This window comes from Corvus moneduloides, chromosome 10, assembly GCF_009650955.1.
Source record: "Corvus moneduloides isolate bCorMon1 chromosome 10, bCorMon1.pri, whole genome shotgun sequence".
Classification (NCBI taxonomy): Eukaryota; Metazoa; Chordata; class Aves; order Passeriformes; family Corvidae; genus Corvus; species Corvus moneduloides.
Genome location: NC_045485.1, coordinates 24,541,023 through 24,560,440, shown reverse-complemented (window position 1 = coordinate 24,560,440; position 19,418 = coordinate 24,541,023). Strand labels below are relative to the sequence as shown.

The following is a 19,418-nucleotide window of genomic DNA, read 5'->3' as shown; positions in this document are numbered from 1 at the left end:
GAACTGACATGGAGATGGAAGGGTGAGCAAAAGGAAGCTGGGACAGCATGAAGTGTTGAGGTCTATGATCCAAAGCAATCTAGAACCATTACTATGTCACATCCCTGTGCCAGGATCAGTTGTGCTCAGGGTTTGATCCTGTCCTGAGCCCTAGGCTTGCACAGGACTCACATTTTCCTCGTTTTCCCCATAGGGCTCTTCAGCATTGTGCTCCAGCTCTCGCTTCTTCTCTTCAGTCAGATCTTCCTGCACCTACAAGGCACAAGAGATGTTCTGTGTGGTTTAATTGCCTTTTAAAGAGTGGCCTGTGGCATAACAGGGCACATTTTCACAGTGATGTTTTTTACAGAATGAAGATTCTAAAGAGGGGAGAAGAGAGCATGGAGAGGTTAAAGGAGGATAAAAAGAACCATAACCACCCAACAATCAGGAAAGTCACTTCTGAGCATCTAACTTTTAAATACAATGCTCACAATGTCTTCAGTGCTTCCTTGGAGAGAGCAGGTCATGCTGAATCTGTGTCCCTGATGCTCAGCTTTTGGATCTCTCATTCCTTCCTGTTCTGTCAGCACTATCCCTCAATTCCATGCCCCTATTCCCATGTTAGGTGCAAATTTGAAAGAGAAATGTTTTGAAGTAAACTTGATTTCCTTTTGTAAAGTGCTGCTGTGCTTATCTGCTTCGAACAGTGCCCTGTGAGCTGGGCCAGAGGCATCCATCACACCAGGATCACTTTGGGAAAGATCTGAACAGCACTGGGTAATATTTGTGTCAACCTACTAAAGAAACTGATCCCCATTACAGCATCTCACGTCTCTCTTAATTGCTCACTCAATCCCTGCTGCCTCTTTCCTACTTCCAGTAAGCACAGTGGGCACATCCTTTATGAGATGTGGATAAATTGTTTCCTGTAAGCCAAAGAGCAGCTGCCAAAGGCCAGCTCTGCCCAGTTCCCAGTGGCCTGGTTGGATGGAAGCAGCACTGTTTTGCACTGGTGAATGCTAAGTGCATCCCAGCTAATCCAAAGTGTTCCCCATGAGGGAGCAACAGCAGCCAGTTCCAGGACTTTTATTGAAAGGGATTTTGTGGGAAGCAGAAACAGGGATTGATCAAGTACTACTGAGGGGCTGTGGGGTGGATCAGGCTGGTGCCTGCACGATGAGCATGACATGAAGGAGAAAGTCCCTTCCCTCCCTCTCTCCTCCAGCTCAATGTTCTGTCAGCTTCCTGAGCAACCCCACGAATTGCAGCTCGGATTGCTCAGGAGGAGCACAGATAAATCAAAGTCAGAGCTAAAGAGTAAGTAAGTGGCCAAGGAAGCAGTTTGCTCAGAACTGCAGTGTGTGATTAGAGATTAATGAGGTTTTCTGTGACCTTGAGGTTTCCAGGAAATTTTCCTTGTGTTGTGAAAGGCTTAATCTTTTCAATTATTGCACAATTAATGCTGTGTGGCATGGAAGACTAATGGATTGCAGCACAGGAGCATGAGTAACCCAGAGTGTATCCAGAAGGGGACAGTAGAGTAATGGCAAAGACTTCCCAGGTTTGTTAAAGTCAGACAAAGTGATTTGGGTTCATCCTGCAGTTCTAAAAGATACCAAGGTTGAGTGTTAATGGAGCTGTGCTCTGCTACCTGAGCCTACACCTGCCCTAGGTCTGTGTTCTTACCTCCTCTTCTCCCTCTTCCTGGTATTGCTCATCCACATTATCCTCCTGCTGGTCAGGATTTCCTGCCATCTGCACAAAGATCACATAAAAATTCAGTTCTATGAGCTTGCCTAATAACCAGAGGGCTAAAGATTAAAGCTTCTTGTTCTGGAACTAAAACTCTCTGTAAAGCTGAAGTAACAATAATGGCAGGAGAAGTTTGAGTGCATTCATTAGCAGTAGTGAGAGCCCAGCTCTGTGATTTAAAATTGCCCTCAATTAAAGAATAGCGGGATGAATATGAGAAAAATCACTTCACAGAATAAAGCAAGATTTTCCATACTAAGCAGGGAGACAATGGAATATTCACACCATTAAAGACCAATACCATAAAAATACAGACTCTCTCTGCCTGGAGGAGTTTACAGCTCCAACACAGTTGAAATGTGCAGCTTTAACCTCTTGAAGGGGCCCTAGAGGTGCCTCCTTTGCCTTTACCCACCACCAAGTGCTCTTCCATTCCTGGATGTCCTTGTTTCTGACCCGTTTCCTTGTGCTTTTCATTTTCATCAGGGAGGTTTTCTTCTCTCTCTTGCCCAGCTTCTTCAAATTCATCTTCTCCCTGATTATTGGGGTCATCAGCAGGATTCACATCTTCCATGGCTGCCTTCTGAAATTTACAGAAGTGAGTGTTAAATACTTTTAGCTCGTGGTCCAACTGCACTTCCCTTGAAGGAGCAGCAGCATGAGCTGTCAGAGCCAGCTCCATCCCCACTGGCACCAGCTGGAATCTCTGCAGGATGAGGGGTCACTGAGGTACCTCAGCAGTGAGCAGGGACAGAGGTGCAGGCACCTGTCTGCTAAAACCACAGTGAATCTGAGCACTTCTGTCAGAGGCTGCTGAACAACTCATGTTTAGTGACTATCTGACAGTGCCTGATAAGGCCATGTGAACAAAGATAAGACTTTAATGCTCACATCTCCAAATGGAATCCTTCAGTATCAGCCTGTCCTGCTCTATTGACCTTGGCTGTGTCTACAAGAAAAGAGAACACTCACTTTTCATCTTTGCCATGCAGAAAAGGAGCATTTTCTGTCTGCTTATCATTCAGTAAAAGCAGCTTTATATCTTTATAGCCAACAAGTCAAAGATCACTTAGAAATACTCATGGTGCACCTTAATTTGCTGAAGGGGAGGGGAGTAAGGAAGATGCACCTGATGTTCACAGCACCAGGTAAGCTGGGCTTTGGGGGAAGGCTCAGGGTGATTCTCCTGCCCCAGATCTCTGTGCAGTCGATATGAGGGCTCAGTTCAGTGCTGACCTACTTCCTCCTTCAAAACCTCACACCTCTGCACTGACTCCAGCTGGTTACAGTGACTCTTGAGTTGGCCTTTAATTAACGACAGCATGAAAAATACCATCCCCTCTCATTTTTCCTGGCCACTGCTGGTATTTTTTGAAGTCAAATGTACCTGTAAGTCCCAGCTCAGACCAAATCCTTTATTCCACTGAAAGCACAGATCAAAGTGATGCCATGAAGATTTTTTGCCTTTTCTTTTATACCCTTGTTATAACTTTTTTTCAACTTCTGTATTCTTAGTGCTTTTTGCCTGCATTCTTGGACTTGTTTGTTCAGCTGGGAGACTCAACATTTGAGAAGCTTCGTAGCCAGGGATCAGTGTGCCCCAGACCCCAAGGTCCTCTCCAGAACACATTCTGTAAACTAAGATAGAATCATCCAGGAGAAGGTTCCTTGGGGAGGGGGGGCTCACTTGAGCCTCTCATTGGGGAATCTTTGATAGATCTGCTAATTAGTGACACGTATAATGTTACACCAGATCTTCTGGGGTGTGCATTGCTGTGTGCATTTCGGTGCATTCCACCTGGACGTGGTGCACCTAAGGATCCTTAAAATAAATACCAAAGTAAAATCCCTTTTCCCTTCTAACTGTGTCTGACTCTTGATTTTAAGACCAGGAAGGGGCATCAAAAGGAATGTAGAAATAGGCACCTTGCTTCCAACACGGAAGCTTTTTCCTTTTATTTCTTCCCAAATGAGTAAGGACACCTTTAAATAGATCTTAGATGTTGTTTCCAACTGTCAAGCCTGTCTTTCTAGCAGACCTCTGCTTATCTCATTTCTCGAAGGTGCAATTATGTCAGACAAGACCTGTGGATTCTCACTTCAGTAACACTGCAACCCTTAGCATCTTAATTCATACTCACTGATTCATCAGCCTGCTGATTTTCTGCCTGATGTTGTGCTTCTTGCTGTTCATTTGCATTATTCTGATCATCATCTTCACGTTCATCCTGGTGCTGGTTGTCATGTTCATAAGCTGAGGAATTTTTTAGGTGATTATTGTATGACAGCAGTTTAGAGTTATCCTTTTAAGAGTCTCCTATAGTCAAGGTTCCACACGTGCTTTTAGCAGTGGGCAGCCTCTACCTAAACAGATCATGCTCACAGAATTGATTTACTCCTAATAGGAAACAGAAATTCAAAGATCAGGCCAGGCTGGATGGGGCATTGAACAGCCAGGGCTAGTGGAAGGTAGGCCCTGTCCATGGCAGGGGTGCGGAATGAGATGAGTCCCTTCCAACCCAAACCATTCCATGATTCTGTAATTTAAAGAGATCAAACAGACCCATACACAGAGCCAGCAACATAACCAAGATCCACAGAGCCCTGTAATAACAGCTCAGTCAAAAGGACACTTTTCTTTTCAGGAATGTGGATATGATCTTTTTTAATTCCTCTATTTCAGTCAGTCAGTTCAACCACGGTTATTTGAGCTTCTGGTTTTAAATTGCGAGTTTATGTTTCACTTGAATCCAATCTGGATATGAAATGAATATTAAAGTCTCCCATGCAAGGCAGTACACAGGGAGCCTGAGCATGGCAGAGACAGAACTTCTCTCTTACCTCCTTCCTCTTCCTGAATCCCTTGCTCTTCCTCCCCTTGTACAATGTCCTGGTCCATGTTATCATAACGAGCCTGTTGGCTGAGAACATTAAACACCAAACATCATTTCAGCTTCAGAAGTGTGTTTTCTGCTCCAGTAAACAAACCCCCCACCTGCAGCTCTGCCTCTCTCAGCACCTGCCAGAGCAGGCCCCAGTTTCATGCTCTATTATCTGGTATTTTCTCACATCACCTTTCCTGAAATACGCTTGACAGAACAGAGCCTTTCCTGTGCTGTTACAGTGACTTTGTGCTTGTGTGTCTGTGTGTGGAGTCTGCAGTCCTGATGGATACAGGTCAGGCAAAGAGTGAAGTCAGGACTCTGAATTTCAGGGAACAAACTTCCAGCTCTTCAAGGAATTAGCCAACAGGACCCCCTGGAAATCTGCCCTCAGGAACAAGGGAGCAGAACAGAGCTGACAACATAAAAGCCAGAGCACGACAAACTCGGGAAGGAGAATTTAACCTGAGGCGGTTTTTGTAGAGTTTCTCCCCTTGCTCTGCCTGTCTCTGCAGCTGGAGCTCTCTCTCCTGGAGCTGCTGCTGCCTCAGGAGCTGCCCTCGCAGCCTCTGCTGGTGCAGGGATTCCTGGTGCTGCTGGAGCTGCTTGGCCTCCTCTGCTCTCTGGGCTCCAAGGTGCTGCTGCTCCAGCTGCTGCTCATAAGCTGCTTTCTGTCTCTTTGTTGGCGTTACCTGTCACAGAAATGTGTTAGTCACACATTAATCATCCTTTCAGTGATCACAAACAAGCACAGAGAAACCTGTCCCGAGGGAAAAAAATGCAGGTGCTCCATGCAATAGGCAAAATTACAGTGAAGTTATTTTTAAGTTTTCCTGTCCCTGCTTAAAGTTTAAATGTTTTTTTGAACACAGACTGGAAGTGTTGAGGTGTTTGTGGAGGACATGGGGAAGAAAGAGGAGATTGTAGGCTGAGGAAAGCCATGATTTTCCTATAAATAATAATAAAACCTCCCAACATATTACACAGTAAAAGGAGGTTTGATGGCTGATAAGACAGCAAGGGTTTCCATTGATTGAACTGGTAATCTCAGTGGGAGTTGCTTTTAGCCTTAAGTGAGACACTGCACATCTTTTTATACTCAGCAATAACTTAAACTAACTCCAGTTTCACAGCTTAACCCATTGCTGCTGTTCTGACCCTCTGCACCTCTGCACCTCTTCAGCAACAGCTTCTCATCCCACCAGAGTTACACAATTAATCTGCCAGGACAGAAAGTGTTTACAAAGCCTAAAGTGAGACCAGTGAAATACATTTTCCACTGCAGATCCAATCTAGAATGTAAATGCAGGATTTGCTGGTTTTATTTAGAGCTGCACTGTGATTTCCCCTGGCTATTTCAGTCATGTTTGTCTGGCAGTTAAAATTCCCTGTCAAGTGACAGTGAGCACTGAGCTGGCAGTGTGTTTGCAGGAGGCAGGTATCTCTGACAAGGAAACACTCTGCAATTTGCTGAGAGGCATCAAATTACCAAAGCAGGACAGTTCTCCATCCCAGCCTCCCTCTCACCTGCTGAGTTCTTCATCAGCTACCACGGGCCTCAGGTTTAAAGTGGGAGACAGGATTCAGTCTGCTGCTCTTTTTTTTTTCCCCCCATCTGTTGCTTTTTATCAGCAGAATTAATATTCATTAAGATCTGGCCAGCACTGCAGTACAAGTGTGCTCAAGTTGAGCCTGAATCCTATTGCATCCAAGTGCTTTGAATCCCAAATTTTCTATAAATATGGCAGTAATTTTATCTTAAAACCAGAGAATGCTCTGAATCCCAAACTTTCTATAAAAGATGGATTTTGCCTAGAAATAGGTGAGTGCAATACAAGGCCAGCAATGATAAGAGAAGCCTCCATTTAAACTGCAGATTTAATCAGTTAGGAAAGAGCTCTCTACCTCTGACTGCAAGTGATCACCCAACATGTTGGTTTCTTCTTCCTTTTGTTCCTGCTTTTTCCATTCATGCTCTTCTGGGGCTTGGTCCTGCTCCTCCTCCAGGTGCTCAGGCTGCCCTGCCTGCTCCATTTCTTCCTCTTCGAGCTCCTTTTTGCGTTCTTCTTCCATCTGCTCTGCCCGCTGCTCCTCATCCTCTCCAGCTTCCTGCTGCTCCTGGATGTTCAGCTCCTTGGCATTGTGGCCCTCAGGAGCCCTTCCCTGCACGTGGAAAGGCTCAGCCCTGTCCTGTTCCTGGGTATTTATTTCTTCTCTCTCCCTTGGCTTCTCATTCTGCAAAACAGACACAGGATTATGTGTGTACAACACATTATGGATTTCAGTTTCAAGAGAGCCAAGGACAGGCTTGGATCCTTTATCCCAGCCTGGAGCTGTTGTCAGGAGGGCCAAATGCCTGCTTTGGAATGAGCTACTCCTGCCAACCAGTGTCATTACCTGGTCTGTGACTCTGCACAGCTACACAGGGTGTTGTACAGTTACATCACAGAGTATAAGCCTCGTTTTGTCTGAAGAGGAACAAAAACTCTTACAATTCTACAAAGCAAATCTTGTATTTTTAGAGACACAGTTTAGTGCTGGCTTTGGCAGAACTGGTTCACAGCTGGACTCGAAGATCTTAAAGTTCTTTTCCAACCTAAATGATTCTGTGATTTTTATTTCCTGTAGGTTCTGCTGGCCAAGAATTCTTGTAAAACAAAATCACAACTGGTTTTTCTTAACTCCTAGATTACACATTTTCTGCTTGAACATTAGTGTGCCAATTTTAAATACACTGACTTCAATGTGCCACTGGAACCTTATAAAAATTTCTTCAGAATTTGTTAAAGCTTTCTGGAACACTTGAGATAGCTAAAATTTTAGATTTCTTATTCAAAAAACTTAGATTTTGGGCAACTTCTTAAAACAGCTGACATAAAGACACTTAAAACTGGCTTAGTCATGTGAAAAAAAGTTAATTATGAATAGATCTTCCTACTACTCAACAATTAAACCATTCCTCACCACTTTCCTCCAAACTGACAAAGGTGCACAGTCAAACACACACTCCTGAGACATTCAGCACCTTCTGTAAGTAAGAACCATGTCTGGGGTGTCTGTAGCCTTTTACCTCCTGCTGCTGCTCGGCCCCAGCTCCGTGGTGCTCCGGGAGGTGGCTGTGTGGGGATGGGCCCCGTGCCTCGGGCTGCTCATTCCCTCCTTCCAACTTCTCTGGCTGTTGGAAACTTGGGATTTTTTTGAGTGTGTCCTTCAGCTGTTTGTATTCCTCCACCTGAGTCTAAAGCCAACAGGTTAATTACAGTGTGTCCAAATTCATTTCTTAATCACCTTGGAGTGAAGTTGCTGGCAGGACACGTGGTAGAAAACTTGATATTCCAGGGAGGAGAAGGGAGCTTTTAAAATATAATTTTTTTCTCCACTGATCCATCGAAATCTTTTCAAAGTGCACATGCATACAAAGTGTATTAAAAACATCTCTGTGGGACAAAGAGGAGGAGTTGTTTTATTCATGCCAAGCAGGAGAAGTGTCAGAAGGGGATGATGCAGCTTTCCTGGCAGACTAAAGCAAAGGAAGTCGAGAGCACAACTTCTCCTTTGCTGGTGGGAAGAAGTGCAGCTCTTTCAGAAACAGAAGTTTTAAAGTACATCTACATGTTGTGAAAATGCCAAGTGCTCAACATTTAGACAGGTGTTAGACAAGACAACAGCCACCATACGGAACTGAGGCAAAGAAAGTCACAGTGGTGAAGAGCAAGGGGAAAAAAAGAAGGGAAAAAAAGAAAAATAGAAGGAAAATGTAAATTTCTAAAGTCTTCCTGAAATGCAACAGTAAAATGTTGTCATTTGATTTGCTGTTTAACTTTCTACAAGATCAGGATCAAGAAGCTTTGCAGAAAATCCAGTAGCGTTGGTACCCCAATCCCTGGCTCTGCAGCAGGAAGATTTCCAATTAAAGTGGACTTTTTGGGATGGGCAGGGGGTATGAAAGGTGCCCCACGAGAGGGTTTCTGGGCTGCTCCAGTGGACAGGTGGATGGGTGTGTTTAAGAACCTCCACGAGCCTGTGGCATCCCTGAAAACAGAATGGCCTAAATGGAAAGCAGAGTGCACAGTGATCACTCCTGTCTTTCCAGAGGGATGCTTCTGCCCCCCAGTTAACCGCTGGAGAGGACAAACTTCGGGGCAAAAGGAGTATTTCCTGAACATAAGGCTAATACTCAGGTCTCTGACATTTTTGTCTCCACTCGGTGAGAGATGGACACACTGGGATATGTTGGAATGAGTCCAGAGGAGGCCATGGAAAGGTCCAAGGGTGAAGCCCCTCTGCTCTGGAGCCAGGCTGGGAGAGCTGGGGGGGTTCACCTGGAGAAGGGAAGGCTCCAGGGAGACCTCAGAGCCCCTTCCAGTGCTTAAAGGGGAATTTACAAGAAGGTTGGAGAGGGACTTTCCACAAGAGCATGGAGTGACAGGACAAGGGGGAATGGCCTTAAGCTGAAGGACGGAAGGTTTAGATTTGATATTAAGAATAAATTCTTTACTATAAGGGTGGGGAGGCCCTGGCACAGGCTGCCCAGAGAAATTGTGAGCTCCCCATCCCTGGCAGTGTCCAAGGCCAGTTTGGATGGGGTTCTGAGTAACCTGGGATAGTGGGAGGTGTCCCTGGCCCATGGCAGGGGGTGGAATGAGATGAGCTTTAAGGTCCCTTCCAAGCCAAACCATTCCATGATATTTAAACAGTGCCCATCCAGATCAAAATTCCAACACACTGTTCTACTGCTGAGTCACTAAACTGAACATTCTGATTCAAGGCCACAGCTTAAAAGGTGCTGATACTGGCAGAAAACAGGGTTTATTAAAATATAGAATTAATCTGCCTGGCTGTGGCAAAGCACAACGACTAAAATGCTTTAAAGACTCAGGTTAGTGCAGTATTGACTGCTGGTATTCAATGTCTAGAATACACCCAGAAATAGAGGGATCATTTATGGAGCTGTGAAAGAATCCCTTGGGGACTTTCTGCAGCTGGTTTGCAGGAGGCACTACACAAAAGTGTGAAATACCTTCTGTTCTTAAGGCATGTGCAAGACCCTTCTCTGGAGGGTCTCCACGGGACAAATGTCACACCCTGATGCAGACAGAGAGGCTTTGTGTGACACAGGTTCTCTAATTAAAGACCTGAATCAAAGCCAGGAGTGTGTGGAGCTTCCCTTTGGATTTAGTGAACCTTAAATCAGCCCTTCCATGTGGCCTTGTGGAATTTCAGATCTTATCAGCACACACCACACAGCAAACTTGGCCAGGGGTGGAAGAGCTCAAAATTAGCTGCCAGTGTGGTTTAGTACTGCAGATTATGAGTCTTCAGATATTCAGTCTATGAGGGATCATCCTGATCTTTCCCTATTTTTTGACAGGCACAACCAGCAGAACTGCGAAAAAAAAAAAATTCAATGCTTTTAATGCTGCTAATGATGTTGTGGACTGTGAAAATGCCTAAATGAAGAAAACCAGTCAGGAATAAAAATAACTTCACGCTGCCTCATTGCCTTTTCCTCTGATCTTTCACCAAAAGTCTTCCTCTGCTCCAGCATTACTCCCACTTTGAGATTCCCTGTGGCCTCCACAGCTTGTACCAGCACAGCTGATTGAGCCTGCAACAGTTTGTGCTGTGGATAGTTCGCTTGAAAGTGACATTTAAGAAACTTAATGCTGCTGTTTTTTTAAAAACTAACTTGAGTTCCATCTGGAGTTTTCACTCCTCCATACACATCTCCATCTATATTCTGCTGCTGCTGCACTGATGTGTATTGCCCAGAGCAGCTGTGGCTGCCCCTGGATCCCTGAAGTGTCCAAGGCCAGCATGGATGGAGCTTGGAGCAACCTGGGACAGTGGGAGGTGTCCCTGCCCATGGCATGGGTGGCACTGGATGGGCTTTAAGGTCCCTTCCAAGCCAAAGCACTCTGGAATTCCATGAAAGCCTCACAACCTCTCCAGCCACACACAAGAAGAGATTTTACAGCAGCATCCAGGTCCGAGTAAGAGATAAATGTGAAGGTCCGAGTGTGGGATGCTCACTAACAGCAGCTCCATCAGAGAGGACAGAGAGAGAAAGGCACTGACAGCTCTCAGGGAAGCAGAGAGACCCTTTCCTCAGGAACACATGCACTGCTGGGCTGGCCCACAGCCTGCTCTGCTCCCTGGCCACCCTGGGAGCTGTTCAGCCTCTGAGGAGCAGCCCCTCGTGCCATGCACTCGCTGCGAGGGCAGCGCTCCCGCTGGGATCCCCATGCCAAAGGCACATGCAGCACCCTGCAGCCAGCCAGGCCAGGAGAGACGGATTTGGGAAGCTGAGAGCCCGCAGGAGCTGCTTTCCTTCTGACCTGAGCAGCAGCTAGTGCACTCTTGTGGTCTTCCAATGTCACCACAAGCTCGTTGTGCTGGGACAGTAAGTTCTTATGCTGTTGCTACACAAAAAGAAGAACATCACACGTTTCACACAAAGTTCATTCTAAAGATCAGTTAGGGAGCCTGGGGGGGGGTTTGAACTAGGAAGATAACTCAATTTATTTTGAAAAGAAAATCCTGAGCTGGAATGGCAGCACTTATTTATCTCACATGGAATGCATATTAAACAGACAGAGGAAGCGAGCACACCAGGGAAGGTAGTTTGGAGGCCAGGGTTTGTGTAACTAAAATAAAATTAGAAGTAGGGGTAGATGTTGATGAACATTAAAAAAAAAAAACCAGAGCTAAAAAATTAGGCATTGAGTTTTGCCAAAACTCAATTCTGAACTTCTAAAATCAAATTCCCAATTGTAATCTGTACTATTTTTTTTTTTTTTTTTAATGGGCATGTACTTAAAATGCAGGTGGCCAAAGACAAATCCAATTCAGCCTATTCCTCTCCTTTTGCTCACATAACAGAAACTACAAGTCTTCAGCACAGCCTGCTTCAGGCTTGGGAAAACTTGGGAAAAAATATTTCCTAATGATCTTGAAAGTTCTCCCCAGTGCAAAGCCTACCTTGACATCCTGTAGCTGGGTGTGAATGTCTTGGTGAGCTTTCCTCAGCTGCCTGTTCTCCTCCTGTAAGTTATACAGGGATTCTGTTGAAAAGAAATGAAAAGAAATACAAAGTTTAAAGCTGGCTAAGCACCAAAATTAAGTCTATAACACAATCTACATAAAATCCCACACGACTGCTGCAGTAAGAATTAAGCAGAATAATTGTATGGCTTGTTTTTCTTACCTCTCTCCCCAGCCCTATTAAAAAGCTTTCCATTTTCAAGCAGAAAATTTTAACATTTGGTGAAATTTTCTATCGGTGCACCCAGTCTGCACCTGGAATTCTGCATCACTGCTCCCGCTGGGCGCTGCAGATGGCAGAATTCCCTATGGAAATCTGAATCCTGAGAAGGCAGAGAGGAAGGCACCCTCCTCTCTTTCCCCACATCACATCTGGCAAGTGAGAATTTTCTGTCATAGGACCCAGCTACTCCTTTGGAAGGGATGCCCAGATGGCCAGCACGCTCCAAAAGCTTCTGGGTCAGGGAGAGAGGCTTCTATTCCCACTTTTTACATGATGTTGACGTGGAGCCAACAAACAACCCCTGCCTGCAGAACCCTCTGCAGACAAAGCTGCAAACAGCTCCAGAACCAACCCCTGTGTTAGGGACACGAGGCAAAGAAGGCTCTGATGGACACAGCCCCATCCTTTTGTTCAATGGAATTGTGTAATGAGGATGGAAGAGGCCTGAAAACTGCCCAGAATCTCGAACAGGAAACTGGATGCCATGAGTAAAAACTGAATTCAGCATCCAAGTGTGCAGGTGCAACGTGCTCCAGAGGAGCTGGTACATGCAAGGAAAAAGGAGGTATAAAATGTAAATAAAGTCACTTCATAAAGAGGCACAATTACATCTCTGCTAGCAGTGGCAAATATTCTTAGATTGCCTTTCAGTTACAAAAAAGAAGAGGCAAACCTTTTTTTTCAGGTTTATACAAGTCTTAGAATTAAAAATTAAAAACTGGCTCAACAACCTCTGATGCTTGACGGGCTTTTAAGTGCTGGGTTTTTTGCTATTTCTGTAACCCAGACAGAAACACAGAGCACATTGAACAGATTTCAGAGAGAGGCCACAGAAAATCATCAATAAAATGTAACTTGCCAGGAGGCAGAAGATGCACAAATGACCTGTGAGTGAGAACAGAGAAAATGCCCCTCTCACACCACACACAACACAATGGCAAACACCCAATTTAATGTGGGCAGCCAGACACAGGTTACATTTACCCTTCAGCTTGGAGATCTCCTGCTCCTTTTCCTGCTGCAGCTGCAGGTATCGCTCCTTGTGATCACTGAATGTCCTGCTGAACTCTTCTCCTTGTTTTCGGTGATCTTCCTCAAGGTCAGCGTGCTGTTTCTTTAGTTCTTCGTGTTGACTCTGCAAATACCAAGTTGGGACACTGGAACAGCTCTGTATCTGCACATCTGGCTAATATTGTCTTTGGCAATTTGTTTAATAAGTGCAGATGAATAGGAAGCATTCATAACAGGAAGGTTATTATTCAAAGCATGCACATTGCAGCTCCTTTCAAACACAGAATGATCTCTGTGATGAGCAGGCTCCTGTTCCAGGGCTGTGTCACCTCATCCCAGAGCTGCACTGTCCCCCTGGGAGCTGCTGAATGTGTCTAAGAAAACCCCTACGTGTCAAACGACGCGAGGGCTGATAAGTCGATGTTCCCTACAAGTAATTGCATCTGGTAAGATTAAATTACCCACTGGAAAGCCTGACAAGGAAAAACTGCAGGAAACCACCTTTCAAAAGTAAGAGGAAGGCACTGCCCACACCCTGCCACTCTGCAGTGATACCAGAGCCCAGCCAGGCCGTGTCTCCCCAGCACAAGCAGTTCCTCAGGGGGCCCTGCTGTCCCAGTCACCCACCTTCAGCATCTGGTGCTGCACACTCAGGGCGCTGTATCTGCTGTTTGAGTCTTGCTGCAAAACAAAAGCACTCGTGTTAAACCCCCTGGCATCCCCCTGAGCTCTGCACATGCAGCTTTTGGGAGTCACCAGCCAAGGGATGCAGCTCCCCAGGAAACAAATCCATCTCTCCCCTGGCTTTGGAGCAGAGCAAGCTCCTACACTCTGCACCTACTGCAGCAACAACCTATTTTAACTCCTGTTACTCAGCTCCCAAACTGCTCCCCAGTTTCAACATGAAATAGCCATAAAATCCTAATTTACTTGCTTTATGAAGAGTTCTCTACAGGTCTCTGGATCCTCTGCCAGATAGAGCTTTCCTTCTGGCACTTGGTACATAAAACAAAGTTTCTTGATGTTTTTATACTTTCCAGTTCAAAGCCCATGTGTTAGAAAGCTGTCACTGTTCTTTTCCCTGGGGGCTAAGCTACAAAAAGATTTCTAACACCTTCTTATTCCCCTTTCCCCTTAAATATAACAACATTACGTTTGAACTACCGTAATATAAACAGGGGATTATTTTCTGAATTAATTTTCTGGAGAGATATTAGTATCTCCCACTATAGCTCAAATAATTAGGAATTGGAGAGCACTTATGAATGCAGAGTAGAACTGGGATAAGTGAGAGCTCTTTCAATTAGTATTTTGCAAGATCTCTTCCTTTGAACAGTCATAATTGCAAAGCATTTCCTTTTCCTTGCAACTCAAATAGCATCAGCTATTAAAAACTTGTGCTAGGCATGATGACTTACCCTTCCTTTATTTAGTGTTTCCTGTGCTTCTAGTTTATAAACAAGAAAATCTGCAACATAAAAGGAAAAGTACTGATGAAAAAAACACCAGGAGGATGAGAATCTGTGCTTGAATAACTCAGCTGTTGGGTACATAAATTCTCTTTAAGAGCTGAACATTTATGCAGAAACAATTTTCAAAAGGATCTTAAAAAAAACAGAAAAACAACCTATAGAGAATTTGACAAAATGCACAATTTTTGACAAAATATTTTCTTTTAGAAATTTCATAATATATCTTCACTTTAAAGTTTCATATTACAGTGAGAGATGCAGAGTTCACGCTCAAGACTACAGATGGGTAATTAAATCTGTTACATTAACTATCCCAGCAGAGGCCCAAGAGCATCATTCAAAAGGAAAAGGATATTTATAAATCGTGTATTCTTGGAAATAATAAAACATTTCCTCATTTGCTCCTCGATCCTCTCTCTTTTCAGGGTTTGAAAAGGTGTCTCACCCTCGGGTAGCAGCAGGACCATTCTACACTAGATGGCACCAGAAACCCACTGAGACCTGCACGGTGAGAATCGTTTATTCCTCCTTGTCAGCTTTGCTACAGTAATATTTTTAATTCAGCAGCTGAGTCCTCAGTTTTAGGAAGAATAGAGGCTCTACTCTAAAATTTGCAGTGAATTTAGAGACTGAGGAAACTCAGAGGATGGGATCCTGCTGAACTTGCACAGAGGGCAGAGGTCTAAGAAGTACAATTTGTGTTTGCCCCTCACACACACCTAGAATTTAGTGTTAATCAGGAAAAGGCACGTAAGCATGTGCTCACCCCAAAGAACACGTAAAGGTACAGATTCCAACTTTAACTTCCCGTTGATGGAATGCAGGAAAAGATCCCACGGTTTTGGTACAAGTTTTGAATTTTTGGCATGCCAGGACAGCATTTACACATGCCCATACCCCACAGTGTTGGATTTTTTATGCACATGGATACAAACATAGTCTCTGGGTATATTACTTCATGTTGCAGTCATTTGTAAATAGTATTTAAAAGATGATTGCTTTTTAAAAGATCTGATTAAAAAAGATTAAATAAAAAAGAACTAGCAAAAGACCAGCACAACTCTGCCAAGTGGATCCTAATATATTGCTAATATATTATCCAGCTCATTTAAAATTGAAGAAAAACCATTTGAAATTACTTTCTACTATAATCAAGTTAAATGTCAAAGTGAAAAGCACATTTTTACCTTCCTTCGCTTTCTTATGTTCCAGCCTTTCCTTTTGTAATGACTTTTCTAATCTTGACCGGTGCTCATACACAACTGAGAAGAGAAATTTTGTACAAATCCCTTTAAAAAGTAACAGGCACAAACCCCACACCACCCACCCCAACACACCCAGTGAGTGCTGGCACGGAATACACCAGGAAAATCCAAGTGGAATGAGGTCATGGGACAAAGGGCAGTTTGTATCCCCTGTGACAGGAACTTTTTTCCTTTTTGCACGCTTTATCGATCCCAAATCCTGGGTTATTTGCATTGCTAAACATGGAATGGGATAAGCAGGCGAGGGATTTGTTTATGGAGGCAGCCAGCTGTGGTGGAGCTACCAAACCCTCTTCCCTTCTCAGGAATGCAGGGACATTTTCCACGTTTCTCTCCTCCCCTGCCTTGTTTGCACAGAGACAAGGGAATAAGACAGGACAGCTCTGCTGCCAGAGGAATTCCTGGCAGCACACGAAGCGTCACAAAGAGGGAAGGGAGATGCCCAAGGGCAGAGGTGCAGCAGGGCACTGGACAGGCTGCCTGGGCTGAGGCATGGGGAACCCGGGAGCCACCCTGAATTCTTCCAAGAACTGGGAATACAGCATTCCTTTGCACTGTCTCCCAGAAAAAATGACTCCCAAAGACTGTCCAAGCTGCCCATGATTCCTTTGCAGACACCATCCCAAAATGGGGGTTACATTTATGACTTTGTTTGTTGTATCCAGGTGTGTTCAGGACATCCAACATCCTCTGGCACAAAGTTCCCCATTTGGCCGCCAGTAAAGCAGGATTTCATTCAGCCTGTGCTTTGGACATGGAGTTTGGGAGGTGGCACATCAGACCCTATTTACCCTTTCCTCACCTCTCATTATCTGAAACAGCCAAGTTTGCAGCAAAGATATTGATTGAAACTCATGGAAATATACAATTATATGTGTTTAATAGTACAATTACATGTGCTTAAGCTCAGTTTAACACAAATGCCTTTCACTGCCAAAGTACAATTTGCATTCTTTTAATGAGTTATTAATTTGTATTAAAACAATGAGTGATTTTTCCATCAAAACTAGGAAACTCATTTTTCTGCTCATTGGTGAGCATAAGCCTTCAACAAGAAGCGTCCAATAAAGATTTGTATCTTGGCAGCCACAGAAAACTCCTCTTGCATCTTAAAACATGTTCTTTATTCCACCAAGGTGCATTCTGCAGCCTTATCTACCAGTGTTTACGTTTTGACTCAGAAGCGGGATTGCTAATCAATCCCTGGCACCTATCTCCACTTTGCTATTTATCTTCAAAAGTCAAGGGCATCAGTCAAGATGAGCCAAAGTATCAACACCCTCTGTAGGAAAACAAGCAGGCAATGAATATTCACAAAGTCACCACCAGGCTTGGAGAAGGGGAAGAAAGAAAAAAAAAGGCAGTACTACAGTGATGGTTTTATTCAGGCCCTGAAGGTGGTGAACGCTGAATTATTGTGCAAAAGGAACAGTGGTTGTAGCACAGCAGCTCAGGAGAGCAATGAAAATCCATAATGGGCTTCCCCTCCCATGCAATCGGGGTGGAACAGGCTTTTTGGCAAACACGCGAAACCACAAATGGATTTGGAGGGAGCATTTTCCATTCCACTGCTCCGTCTGCAAGTGCACCTTCCACGGCTCCTCCCGGTGCTTTAACAAGTGTGTGTGTGGGGGGAAACCCTGCACAGCAAACCCATCACAGGGGCAGCAGGAAAGGGCCAGGAGAAGGCAGGATTTGGGGTTCAGGGACCTCTCAGAGCTCAGAGAATCCCTGCTGAGCTCGGGGTTTCACCCTGCACTTGCAGAGTCTGAACTCAGGCAGTGCATCCTCTCCTCTACCTGCTGTGTGCCAACCCTTGAAATACTGGGACAAAGCTGGAGAAGTCCTAAAACAGCCCCTCAGGTGGCTAAAAAGGACAAGAAAAACCTCCTCCTCCACCTCTGCCCTTTGAGTTCAGTTACTGGTAGGCTCAGCACATTTCTCTCTGATAAAAGTCCATCGAGTGCAATGTACTGAAGGTGTTGATCAAGAATAATTATTAACAAAGCACAGCTTCCATGTTTTCTCACTTGCTCCTTTGGGGAGTAGCTTGCAGGTCAGATTTTATAAGTACATACAGGAGTTAATCTCCCATAAATTTGAATTATTTCCACCAGTTAGGAACTTTAGGAAGAGCCCAGACTACAAAGGGTTTGTTACTACAGCAGGGATTTCTCCTACTTCGCTGCCAGCCTGGATATAAGATGTCTGAGCAAGAATCTGAATGAAATAAATACACTGAAAAACAGGTTTTCGAGAAAAGTCCACCCCAGGAGGTGGTGGAACCTACATAAGGAATCTGACAAAATCCCACGGCTGGGATGCACAAATAATTCTTCCTAGGGTAAGCTTTTAATTTTGTACGGATCTTTGCACAAATAATTGAACTTTACTTCACCATTATATTTAACAGAATGGTAAAAAAAATGGGGACAAATACTGTCATCTAATCTAATAGCTAACAGGCCCTATTCCAAAGCTGGATTTACTGCAGGTATCAGTTTAATTCTTGAAATTACCTATAGAATGTAACCTACACAAATGAACAAAGAACCACAAACTCACAGAGCCCAGAAACTGAACTGGTAACCTCACAGATCAATAAAGACCTTTCACCTTCAACAAGGAAACACTGAACAGTCTTGGAACTCATCCCAATAAAATCAAGTCCTTAAGATTTTCCCCATAAAGAAAAGGAATTGAGGGAGACTGGAGGTGTGGGATGCCCTGCATGTTCCCAGATTACACCACTCAGACCAGTGCTGAACGTTAATTGCAACACAGGAGTCAGGGAGGTGATGAAATTGAGATTGTTTAACAGTCAAGGTTCCTTCTCTTATCTTTGCTCTGTACCTCTAAGCAATAAAGCCATTATTAAGCAAATAAGCCATTACTGTACATTTAAAAGAAAGCACTGCCTAGTTTACATTATCAGCAATTTTGTGACCATGCTACATTAATCATTTGATCAGAAAGATGATCCCAGAGTCTAAAATGACCCAGCTCCCATTACCTTATATACTGGAAAATTAAGATTACACTGGGATTCAAAAATACATGATACAAGAAATTTTACTAATTTCAACATGATTGTTTGTAACACAATTCTGAAGTCATTCTCCAAGCTTACAGTAACATCTTTCACTTAAAACCAGCAGATTTCAATAGCCTTGGCAACTATCAGTGTTGTTTTCCCTCACACTGTGGCAGAGTTGAGCTGAACCAGCAGCGTGGGGTAAAACCACACTGGCACTTCTCTAGTGACACTGCCAAGGCCTGCAGAACACAGACTTGCTATAAAAACAGTTCATTCCCCATTCTTGCCCTGCAAATAGAACCATTTCAATTGTGAACCCACGGAAAAAGCTTTTCTGCTGAGAGTAAAGCATTTCCATGAGCCAAAGTGGAATCCCTTCAATAGGGGATGTAGGATAAATTCTCTAATCCAATGAAAATAATTAAAATTTTGATCTCAGGTGACATTTCATGCCTCCTCTGACACATTTCATGCTGTGAGGAGATGTTAATAATACAGCAAGAGCTGCTCCCCAAGCTTCCAGCCCAGTATTTATATCAGTGAATCTGCTTTCAAACAAGGAGATCCGCCGATTTCACTACTGATAATCTTATCAGAAACAGATTATCAAACTGTGGGTAGCTGCTGGACAAGCAGCAGGATTCTCCACCACAGTACAAGCCATGCTGGCCACAGCATCACAGTGTGAGCTTCATCTATTTCAGACTCAACTGAGGCTTTAGCAATAAATGGATATTCAAGTGACACTGC

At 44.1% G+C, this 19,418-nt stretch overlaps 1 protein-coding gene across 3 annotated transcripts in view; it reads right to left on the bottom strand.

Moving 5' to 3' along the window:
* GOLIM4 (golgi integral membrane protein 4) overlaps window positions 1-19,418 on the bottom strand; it is a 30,204-nt gene that overhangs the window by 2,016 nt on the left and 8,770 nt on the right. The window contains exons 2-15 of one of the 3 annotated variants that reach the window (XM_032119541.1): window positions 15,554-15,628; window positions 14,313-14,362; window positions 13,522-13,575; window positions 12,868-13,018; window positions 11,598-11,680; window positions 10,955-11,038; window positions 7,687-7,854; window positions 6,522-6,851; window positions 5,082-5,308; window positions 4,576-4,655; window positions 3,876-3,988; window positions 2,150-2,317; window positions 1,669-1,737; window positions 172-252 (exon numbers count right to left, since the gene is read on the bottom strand). In XM_032119541.1, coding sequence (XP_031975432.1) covers window positions 172-252; window positions 1,669-1,737; window positions 2,150-2,317; window positions 3,876-3,988; window positions 4,576-4,655; window positions 5,082-5,308; window positions 6,522-6,851; window positions 7,687-7,854; window positions 10,955-11,038; window positions 11,598-11,680; window positions 12,868-13,018; window positions 13,522-13,575; window positions 14,313-14,362; window positions 15,554-15,628 — 1,733 coding nt within the window. The remainder of the gene's footprint in view (window positions 1-171; window positions 253-1,668; window positions 1,738-2,149; window positions 2,318-3,875; window positions 3,989-4,575; window positions 4,656-5,081; window positions 5,309-6,521; window positions 6,852-7,686; window positions 7,855-10,954; window positions 11,039-11,597; window positions 11,681-12,867; window positions 13,019-13,521; window positions 13,576-14,312; window positions 14,363-15,553; window positions 15,629-19,418) is intronic. The other 2 variants (XM_032119543.1, XM_032119544.1) reach the window with 2 other exon arrangements.